General features: G+C 48.7%; 1 protein-coding gene across 1 annotated transcript; it reads left to right on the forward strand.

Moving 5' to 3' along the window:
• The first annotated feature begins 5148 nt into the window (after positions 1–5148).
• LOC136543317 (uncharacterized) lies at positions 5149–8105 on the forward strand. The gene is made up of 3 exons (XM_066535797.1): positions 5149–5367; positions 7317–7517; positions 7608–8105. Exons 1-3 carry the CDS (start codon positions 5149–5151, stop codon positions 8103–8105), a joined length of 918 nt encoding a protein of 305 aa, XP_066391894.1.
• Positions 8106–10787: the final 2682 nt, after the last annotated feature.

The following is a 10787-nucleotide window of genomic DNA, read 5'->3' on the forward strand; positions in this document are numbered from 1 at the left end:
ATTATATTCATTATAACCTTTGTCGGCAGCGACTTGGACACAACACCTTTTGCTCATCTAAATAGATTCAATTGTTTACATCGACAAAATCGTCGATCTTATCAGGGGACATCACTTTTTGGACAAATAATTTTTATCTGACTCTATATGAATATTTTCGTACAATCTGTTAACTAAGTACAACAGTTATTTACTGTGGCTTCGGCAAACAAACAGAAGCATTTTTATTTTTTCCTGATGTAAATACTCTATATATTAGAGATTACTATTTCTTTACAAAAAGAGAGATTACTATTTGTTTAACATATATTTTTGTTAGCAATCTACATTTACACTCATGAATAAACTAGAATGCCTGATTCCAATAAAGTATTGATACCATGGTGATTCTAAAGATATTTGGGTATTAAATAAGTTGAACAGATATGTTTTCAAATACCAAGTCATAGATCTCATCAGGGGTACAGTTTTCATATAAATTTGTCTTCATCCAACTAAGCCAAAAAAGGCAGGTATTAATTTTCAAAAACAATCTGCAAACTTATAAGAACTTTCGGATAGAACTATGGTAAAATAATCATCGATTGTTATAATAATTGGTTTATGATAGAAAGTGATTGCAATAATGTCGTTTGGGTAGAAGGATTGTTTTATGAATGAACCGTGTTTTGTCTAAATTTATCATCTAGATGTATTTCCATAGTAGATTCTAGCCCCGAAGCCATTAGTGATGGTTCTAGAGGTTCAACCAACTATGCTTTGTACTCCCTCCTTGTAAGTCATTCTAGCTTTTCTGGGTAGAAGCTATGTACCTAGAAAAGCCAGAATGACCTACAATTTAGAACGGATGGAGTAGTTTACAAGACACTCATTGTAAAATCGACATGTTATATATTTTTAATTGATTGTAACATTTACTATATATATTTTCTATTGTAGTACAATCATCCTCAGTTTGTACCTTGGACAGATCGTCCAATGGTTCTATATCTTCTCAGAAAGACAAGCTAGATATGGGACACACATATAAGACACTCAATCTTTAGTTTGGTCACATGCATAAATACTATTCTAGGAAAACAAAGTAATATATTGAAATTAATTATTTGTACTGGTAAAAATTAAAAAATGTACAACAAAATCGATGAGCTTCATTGTTCCTAAATGTATTGGAACCAAAAAAATTAATCCATTATTATCTACACATATTTTACCTCGAAATATATACATGGTACAGACATATATACCGCGGAATATGGTGGAATAAACAAAATTTATCTCACATCCCTCTATTTATGTAGACAATTTAGCCATTTATGATCTCAAAAGGTGCACAAAATGGAAGCGTTAGCGTCAAATAGTGGAACCAAACAGGTATGCCCAATCATCACAAGCATCTCATACTCAATACCTTACATGCATGCACCAACAAGCAAACTTTTTCTAACTAGTACATGGCAAATAATGTAGAAGTTTGCCTAACTTCCACCATGAACAAAATGCATGAACATGGACATCACGATGGCATCATAAGCACCCAAAGGATATCCATGTATGTATATATGTCTGCGCCGGTGGCCATCAGCTCTGTTTTGTAGAAATATAAAAATGTTAGGTGTTTAAACTCTTTAGGCAGAAAGAACTCCATTTTTTTTCCATAAAACTTCAGCATTTTTTGTTATCAAACTTCAAAATCAAAGAAATATGAACCCTCGACTCACTATGTAAAAACCTCAAAATGTTTTGCGAGAAAGATGAGAGGTCAACAAGCATGTTTTTATTTAATCCTTATTGATGGTCATACATACCCTATATGCCACCCTTTGGTTCGGGGGGAGGGGGGGGGGGGGGGGGGGGGGGGGGACAAGGCCAACCATGTGATAAGTAAAAGGTAACAGACATCAACATCATCCGTTACTGATCAAGTAGGTATTATTTCGCCCATCATTCTTAACTGGACTAATGGTGATGGGCTTCCATTTTCATTTATATATATGTCACTTGGTGGTGCATTTTGAACCATTTTGAATGCACTTCCAGTGATATGATCCAGAGCAACAGCTTCAATGCATTGACCATTCACTACTCGGGTTCTATGGATCACTGTCAGTTTAAAATCCGCCATCACTGCCAAACGGATCTGATAGATGGCAATTACCAATGATGCGGCTGTAGTGACCTTCATTTTTCCATTTTTTATAAATACTTTATTATTGCATTTAAATAGAGGTTACTATCTCATATTTTACATAATAATTTAAAGATGACCCATTTACCATCTTTATATGTTAGTTCATGGATCGGCTCATGAAGGATTGTGACACCGGCCTTTTGTGCCACTTTATTTTTGCAAGTTTGCGACCTTGGTAAAATCTTGAAGCCCATGTTTAAAAGGCGAATTGATCTATATATTGTTAATCGCCTCTTGACACTTTGGTAATATATATTGTAATAGTACCAAATTTAACTATCCCAAGTCAAAAAGAAGTGTTCAGTTAGAGTGTTTTCAATCTCAGGGACATCTACAATTTTAATATAATTTTTTCTAATATTATTTTTGCAGTAGTGACCAAGAGTTAAATTCATGTTTTTTGTAAAGGAGTGACTCTATTTATTGTGTAATTATTAGCTTATGAGGATTGAGATATGGTAACGGGATTAACTCATCTTTAATAATGCAAACAAAATATTGAAGTGCGAGAGAGTGGACCAACCATCGTCCTGTAATTTCTTAAACCAACACCATATTGCAGACAAATCAAATTGATCCTACTGTGTTCTAGTAACGAGAAGAAAATCGATCCCAAATAAGCAAAACGACAACACATCGCGTACGGAATCAACCATCTAGAGCTTGGCTACACAGTAAACCAATGCCCGGCCTGCAGGCGGCGGGCCAAATCAAACTGTCGAGGGGCTTTCCTACTGGCCGGTTCTTGGTTAAGATTCTCACCGTACGTACAGAGCGGGTCCGCTAGCTAATGTGTTGCTCAAATATATGGCGCTGCGACAAGTGCATCCGTGCCGATAATTGGTGACACTTGACTACCGGTAGTGATTGGTGATGCACATCAGGGGAACCGAGGAAGTGGTCGTACATTCGCGCACCAGCTGTGTTTCCTCAATTATTCATGTTACGTTTCCATATTCATCCAAGATCGACCGGTGACGTATTTACACACAACATGCAATAATTAATTACAATAGCTTATGTTGGGCCCCATGGATTTCTTCTCACTTGTGAATTGTGATCACGTGTCATTTCTCAGAAGGAAAATTCAACCACATCTCACAGAATCAGGCACTATAAAGTAAGGGAGTGTTTAGTTGGGGAGGTGAAATTTGTTGGGTGTCACATCGGATGTGTCGGAAGGATGTCGGGAGAGGTTTTTGGATACTAATAAAAAAAATTACAGAACCCATCAGGAAACTGCGAGACGAATCTAATGATACTAATTAATCGGGCATTAGCACACGTGGGGTTACTGTAGCACTTAAGGCTTTTCGTGGACTAATTAGGCTTAAAAGATTTGTCTCGCTATTTTGTCGAGAACTGTGCAATTAGTTTTTTTTTTGTCTACATTTAGTACTCCATGCATGTGTCCAAACATGCTCTTTTGCTGTAGGAGGCAAAAAATTTTGGAAACTAAACAGGACCTAAGCGTTTGGTTGAGACACAAGGTGGCATGGGATGATCTCGTATCTAGTTTCTAGGATGGGATAGATCCATTTTTTTTGTTTGGGGCCAGTTTGGATGCCAAATTTTTTGGCAAAACGCTACTGTAGCGTTTTCGTTGTTATTTAGCAATTAGTGTCCAATCATAGTCTAATTAGGCTTAAAAGATTCGTCTCGTGGATTTCGTCTAAACTGTGTAATTAGTTTTATTTTTTATTTATATTTAATGCTTCATGCATGCGTTCAACGATTCGATGTGACGGGGAATCTTGAAAAATTTGGCATTTTGGGGTGCAACTAAACAGGGCCTTGTTCGAGGAGTGACGGGATTGCTCCGTTTCCTTTGCCCCCCAAAAAAAAATCGCCCCGTTTCGTGTTTGGTTCTAAGGCATAAAAGATGGGATCAACCACATGATAAGTGGGACACACTTGCCATTCTTCTTTCCCTTTCCTCTTCGTCCTTCGTTTCCCCTCCATACAGACATCGGCGCCCATGTCCTCAAGCCCGTGCGCCAACCACGTGCCATGCTCGCCCAGGCGCGGCTCTGCTCCGTCTGTTCGCAAGCTCGCCCATGGGGCTGACTCGCCCGCTCGATGGCAGGGCTGCAGATCTTGGCAGCGGCGGCAACGCTCAGCTAGATCTCGTCGGCTGCAGCTCGGCCGCGGGGCTAGACTTCGCCGCACTACTAGACACTACCCAAACATTAACGCAGATGGTCACAAATGCAACCGTTTCCTAAAATACCTGAGGATTTCAAGAGACGGTCATTTTATTTATGGAGGTGGTCACAATTGTCTGTCTCGCAAAATTGATTTACAGAGACGAACGTTTTATTTATGCAGGCAGTCAGATATTGCACACCTCCTAACATGTATTTATAGAGGCGGGCCACTTAATGGGTCCGTCTCCGAAAATGAGGTGGTCACAATTGCCCGCCTAGCAAAATTGATTTATGGAGGCGAACGTTTTATTTACGCAGGCAGTCATATATTGCACACCTCCTAACATGATGTATTTACGGAGGCGGGCCACTTAAGGGGCCCATCTCCGAAAATGAAGGCTATTTTCGGAGGCATACCTCTTAAGAGAGGTCCGTCTCATGAAAAGGGCCCAAGATCCAAAAGACCCAAGAAGCCTGTTATTGGTGCCCACGTATATGTACGAGAAGTTAGGGTTTGGATGCTCCTCAGCTCTCTCTGTCTCTCTCAAGTCTCAATCGGCTATGTCACTTCTCTCTCTGGTGTGGACGCTGCGCGGCGCAAGGACATCACCGGTGGTAGGTGTGCAAGCGCATGCACGGGGGCAGCAACCTCCACCCCGACAGCGGCTCAAGGGGCGCCACCTACCCAAGCGACGGTCCGTGGGACGCGGCCTCCTTCCCTAGGCAGATCTGGTCCCGGCGACAACGCGGCGTGGTGGCCTCCACCCCGGCAGTGGCCCATACGAGCAGCGGCACACACATGCAGGTCCCATGGAGAACGGCCCCGACGAGCGGATCCGGTGGAGGGTGGCCCCGATGAGCAGATCAAGTGGTGGAGTGTGGCCTCGATGCACGGATCCAATGGACGGTGGCCCTGACACGCGGATCCGGTGGACAGCGGCCCCGACGAGCGGATCCGGTGGGGACAGCCGCCCCGACGAGCGGCGGCAGCGCATTCACGCGGATCCGGCAGCGGTGACGGTGGACTTGGCGAGCCCATCGATGGGCTTGCCGTTATTTTTTTAATTGAATTTCGCAAGCGAGCGAGTGTCCTTCTGTGTAAAAATTGGTTTTTGCAGATGTTGCCACAAAAGCAGACCGTTTTGCCCGCCTCCGAAAATCCATTGTGACCGCCTACAGAAAGAATACTGTAGTAGTGCCTATGGGGTGCCGGAGCTCAGCCGGACCCCTCCCCTTCTCCTCCTCTTCCTCTGACGTGACCACGCGCGACGCGGCAACGCCGTTCCACTTCTCGAGACCTTGTCTGCTCAATTTCTGAGGGCAGAGTCGTCCCGAATCTAAGTGGAATATACCTTACTCTCATCATTCCACCCCTCCCTGACTCCCAATCATGCAAACAGCACCTAAACAACGGAACCGGTCTTAGCCTCTTAGCATATATCGGTTGTTTGGATGCATCTTCCTAACTACTTGTATTAGAACCTTTGACCAAATTCCAGTGGAGTTAATTAAATTGTAACCAAAATGCCAGCGCTGTGTTTCGTGACTTAAATTTAGTCCCTCTTGTGTGTTGGTGAAGACGAAAGCTGACGTCCTATATGCTCTGGCAACGGATGGCACCCATCCAAGACAATGTAGCCTCCAATAAAATGAAAAAATTAGCAGTCTAATGCTTCCAATTAATCTTGAAATGCTCTCAAAGTTGTCGACAATTTCAATTCAACGCTATTAAAAAGGAATACGCAAGGTCGAACACCACCCATGCATGTGAAAGGTGAGGCTGGTACTATTCATGACTCAAATTGATTGCAATATTGCATCCGTCTATGGCCCACAGAGAAATAGACAGCAGTTCGTACAAGGCCTCGAGGCAAGCCATAGAAAAGCTAGCTATGGCCTATGGCTGGCGTCTGGCGACAAGAGCAGCAGGGCTTAAACTATGCACGTGGTCCGCTGCCGCTATATATGCTTATTTGGATGTTTCTTCTCACTGGTAGGCCGCGTTTAGTTCGGGCCCGGATTCGGCGCCGCCGGACTCGCAGGTACGGTAGCGGCACTGTTGGACACTGTAGTGTTTTGTTTGTATTTTATAATAATTGTCCAATCGTTGACTAATTAGGCTCAAAACGTTCGTCTCGCAAAGTACAACCAAACTGTGCAATTAGTTTTTGATTTCGTCAACATTTAGTACTCCATGCACGTACCGCAAGTTTGATGTGACGGGGAATCTTCTTTTTGCATAGTGCCAAATTTTGAAAAATGGGGGACTAAGGGCCTGTTTAGTTGCCAAAAAATTTTGCATAGTATCCATCCCATCGAATTTTGCGGCACATGCATGGAGTACTAAATGTAGACGAAAAAAAACTAATTGCACAGTTAGGTGAGAAATCGTGAGACGAAACTTTTGAACCTAATTAGTCCATAATTAGACACTAATTGCCAAATATAAACGAAAGTGCTACAGTATCCAAAATCCAAAAATTTTTGGATCTAAACGGGGCCTAAACAAGGGCGTAGTAGTAAGTATACACACACATGGATAAAAAAAAATTACATATGAATTCAGAAGATTAGAGTATTGCATACCGACCATGGTTGGTAGACGCCGTACTTAGGCTATTCTACAGAGGCCAACCGCACAAGACATGTTTGTGGTGGCATTGTTGCGGGCACTGTTGGTTATGCAGAAATATAATTTTCTAGACTTATGGGTGTCAATCTAGTCTTTAGATTCACTATTATCCGTGTATAAGTAATTGTTATTAAAAACTTTTTTTTGGATCTATGCATCATTGGCATCGAATGTTGGAAGGGCTTTCGAGATTGTTGTATCAACTCAATGTAGTGATCTTGAAAGGATGATTATGTGATTTCATATTCTGTAATACTGAAAACATGTGATTTCACACTGCTTGGTATGCAAGAAACAGAACTACACTAATCAGTGCTCAAGGCTAGGTCGTGCGTAATATCTCTAGGATAGTGACTCCCCTCCGCCTGCCCCTGGCGGCCACCCCCGCCCCACCGTCGCCGGGGCCGGCGGCAGCCCTGGCCCCGGCGCCCGCCTCCCCCTCCCCTCCCCTCCCCTCGGCCCCCTCCCCTCCCCTGCCCAGCCGCGCGCGGGGGACGGCATGTGCGAGGCCGCCGCGCCATTCCGGCCGCCGGCGGAGCCGGATCCGGCACCCACGGCCCTCCCATGACCAGATTCGGCGGCCAAGGCCCCATCCCCGCCTCTGGGTGCCTCTCCACCTCCACGGGCTGCTCCCCAGCACTGTGGCCCGCCGCCGCCGCCGGCTGCATCTCGTGCACCCCGTGAATTTGGGCATCAGTGGATCCTGGGCCCGCCGGTGGATTCGGTGCCCTGCTCCGCCTCCAGCCACCATGGCTCGCCCCTCTCTCCCGACGCCGCACCCTTCTACCCCAGCGGTGCCTCGGAGGGCCACTCCAAGTTCCACTGGTGGGCAGACGATGGCTTCCGCGACGACTACGATGACGAGCCCACGCCGATGGCCTCACCAACTCCCTACCTCGACACGGTCCGCAGGCCGTCGCCACGGGGACCTTCTCCAGTTAGGGAGCCGGTGTCGTCCCAGGCTCCCGCTCCAGGGGCAGTCCTAGCGGTGGTCGCACGCTCGCTAGGCGCTCCTTGCAGTCTCGTCACAGGAGGCAGCAGCGCGATCCCGGCGGTGCTCCTTCCCGTGGGGAGAGGATTGTCGGTGGCTCTGGCGTGGGCCGGCTCACCTGAGACTCGGAGAGCGAGTCCCTGAAACCCACCGACGCCGCTTCTCCGCACCCGATGCGGATCTTGGGTGCCGCAAGCACAGGCACATGCGCAAGGGAAGGCATCACCGACCCAGTCGATCAGGCACGAACGAGGCTTCCGTGCATGGGCGTCGTCGACCAAGGCACGCGAGGCCAAACGCCGGTCCTAGGACTCATTGCTACGTTCCGACGATGGAGACCCAGGCTGTGGAGCGGATTTCGGTGCACCAACGGCTGGGTCCTCGCCGTAGGTCCACCGCACCTGACGCCGATGTGCCAACACGTCAGACCCAGCGCTTAGCACACCCCACCGTCTCCTCGTCACACCCACCGTGCAGGGCATCTTCAGCAGATGCGGGGGGGGGGGGTGTTACTGCACAGCTGGCTTGGCCCCTACCGAAGGGCCTCCTCGCCAGATCGTGATGGGTGGCAAGAGGTGCTAGGCGTCTCAGCCTCGTAGTACCATCGTTAGGTTCAGCAGGTTGTTGCCAATGACCTCCGGGGATGGTGTCATCGACGTCACCGCCTCCAAGACGCGCTACGTGACAGGTGCCTCAACTGCCTATCATACAGCCACAGGGTTGCCACCTGCCATCTGCCGCCGAGATGCCTGCACTGCCATGAGTTACGACACCTGGCCAGGGACTACAAGCGGCCTCGTGCTCGGCCAGTGGACGGTGGTGGACAGCAGCGGAGGCCTCCTACAGCTGCTGGTATACGCGGCCGGCCACGACCGCTTGCCCGAGACCTTACCCCGGTCACCCGGCCACCCGCCAACGGTGATCCGATGGAGGCGGATACAGCCGCACCTGCGTTGTCTGCTCCAGCGTCTGTCGGCCGAAGCCAACGATGGAGGCGACGAACGAGGCGGCGGCGGACGAGACGCCGGACATAGCCGGTGCTACACAACACCGACATCCACGGCGACGGTGTAGCCGACCGCGGTAAGGCCACCAGCAACGCTGCGGTGCCGAAAACCACTGCACCAGCCGGCTGTGCTACCAGGGAGGGTCACTGTGACCCCACCAGCAGCTCCGTTGCTCGGCCGGCGGACCACGGTGCTTCAAGTGGCACTGGTGAGACCGTGCCAGACAGCGTCATTACTGCCGGCGGCGGCCAGCAACACCAACGACGAAGGTGTCTAGGGAGGTTGGCACGGGCCGCTCCGACGGCATCGGGCGAAGCTTCTACCGCCGCCGCTGCCTGCTTTCCTAAGCCGGACCCGCTAGTCTTGGAACCCTGCGTGGGCGCAGGGCCTCCCGCGTGGGTTGACCCGATGTTGGAGGAGCTCACCGCCTCGCTCGTCGCGACCCGGCCAGTAGGACCAACAACGCCTTGCTACCCCACTACTCCGGCGGGCGCCTCCCTAACGACGGTTTCGCCACCGTTGTCGCCTGAGCTGGAGATGCCGCAAGTCACGCCACCAAGGATGGGACAGCACGGCGTTGCGGATCAGGTGGCCGTTTCTGCGCCAACGCAGGTTGGCCATCCTGGCGTCGACAACGCGGCGCCGCCCGTTTCGAGGGCCCAGTCCCTGTTGGCACAATTGGAGGTGCGGGTATGCATCCCGCTCGACACCCCGTTGCTCAGCACGCTGAGGCTGAGAAAGTCCAAGACACCTTCAAGGGGTGCGTCGGAGTGGGAGGCTGGCAGCTAAGACCAAGGCCTCCAACCCGACTCTCCAAGCACAAAATGTGCTCAAGCAAAAGCTAGGGATCGCAGATAGGCCGCAGGGTCTAGACCCTGTGGCTTTGGACAGTCTCAAGGCCCTCTTCGCTGCGCCGTTGTCGCCCTCCAAAATAGAGGCCCTTCAGGCGCTCTTCACTCTAGGCTTCGATCCAGTTGCCATGGAGCTAAACCTCACTGGCTTCGAGGATGACGCTCTTTACCCGTTTAGCCGTTGAGCTCAGGGTCTCCACGGGACTTGATCCTTCACTTGGTCGCTAAGTTCACAACTGTGTGAACTCTGTCAGTCTTTGGCTCGATAATAAAAAATTACCGTTCCAGCTTTAATTTATAAAACTCTACTTCTACTTAATGAAAACCGTGCCTATGGCACTTTCGAGAAAAAAAGTGCTCAAGACTAGGGATGTACATATCGTAGAGCATGCCTCAAGGACTCCGCGTAGACGACCCTGATGTCGACGGCCCGCGGTCAATGGAGAGTGGACAGCAGGAGGATGAGCAGGTTGGGGCAGCCGACGATGTACCTCTCCCCGTGCCCGGCTAGGTGCAGCTGCTGCACCCCGAGCACCGTGGCATGAACGCTGGTGCTGTGGAACAGCAGCACAGGGCTCTGCACCACACCAACCAAAACTCCGATGCTAACTGCGAGCAGCTGGTTGGGTAAACCTACACACGCATGCACGTCTAATGGTAAGTTAGGGTGGTGTTCCTGTATGCCAACAGTCTACAACTCTCCAATAATCTCTGCCCGGCCGGCCAGTGTGCGTGTCGAGGATGCTAATTGTGTGTCTTTTGCATGCATCCTCCTTTCTGTGCCTTTTAAGAGAAATTACCATAGGATCCTTTGGCCATAGCAGCCAACCGCGGCGATCCTTTTCAGGTGTTCAAGCAGCCAAAGTAGCTGACACTACGCTTGCCTTTGTCAGCTGGCATTTTGTTATTATTACCATATGGCACTAGCAGTCAGCTAAGACTGTCTCCAACAATTGCGACCCAAAATA

This window comes from Miscanthus floridulus, chromosome 3, assembly GCF_019320115.1.
Source record: "Miscanthus floridulus cultivar M001 chromosome 3, ASM1932011v1, whole genome shotgun sequence".
NCBI classification, from domain to species: Eukaryota; Viridiplantae; Streptophyta; class Magnoliopsida; order Poales; family Poaceae; genus Miscanthus; species Miscanthus floridulus.

Excerpts from the sequence above, each read along its gene's own strand:
- LOC136543317 (XM_066535797.1), top strand. The coding sequence starts at position 5,149 with ATGGAGAACGGCCCCGACGAGCGGATCCGGTGGAGGGTGGCCCCGATG. Across the intron at positions 5,368-7,316 it reads CAGCGGTGACGGTGGACTTG|GATAGTGACTCCCCTCCGCC; the intron begins GCGAGCCCATCG and ends TAATATCTCTAG. Across the intron at positions 7,518-7,607 it reads CGCCGGCGGAGCCGGATCCG|CACTGTGGCCCGCCGCCGCC; the intron begins GCACCCACGGCC and ends GCTGCTCCCCAG.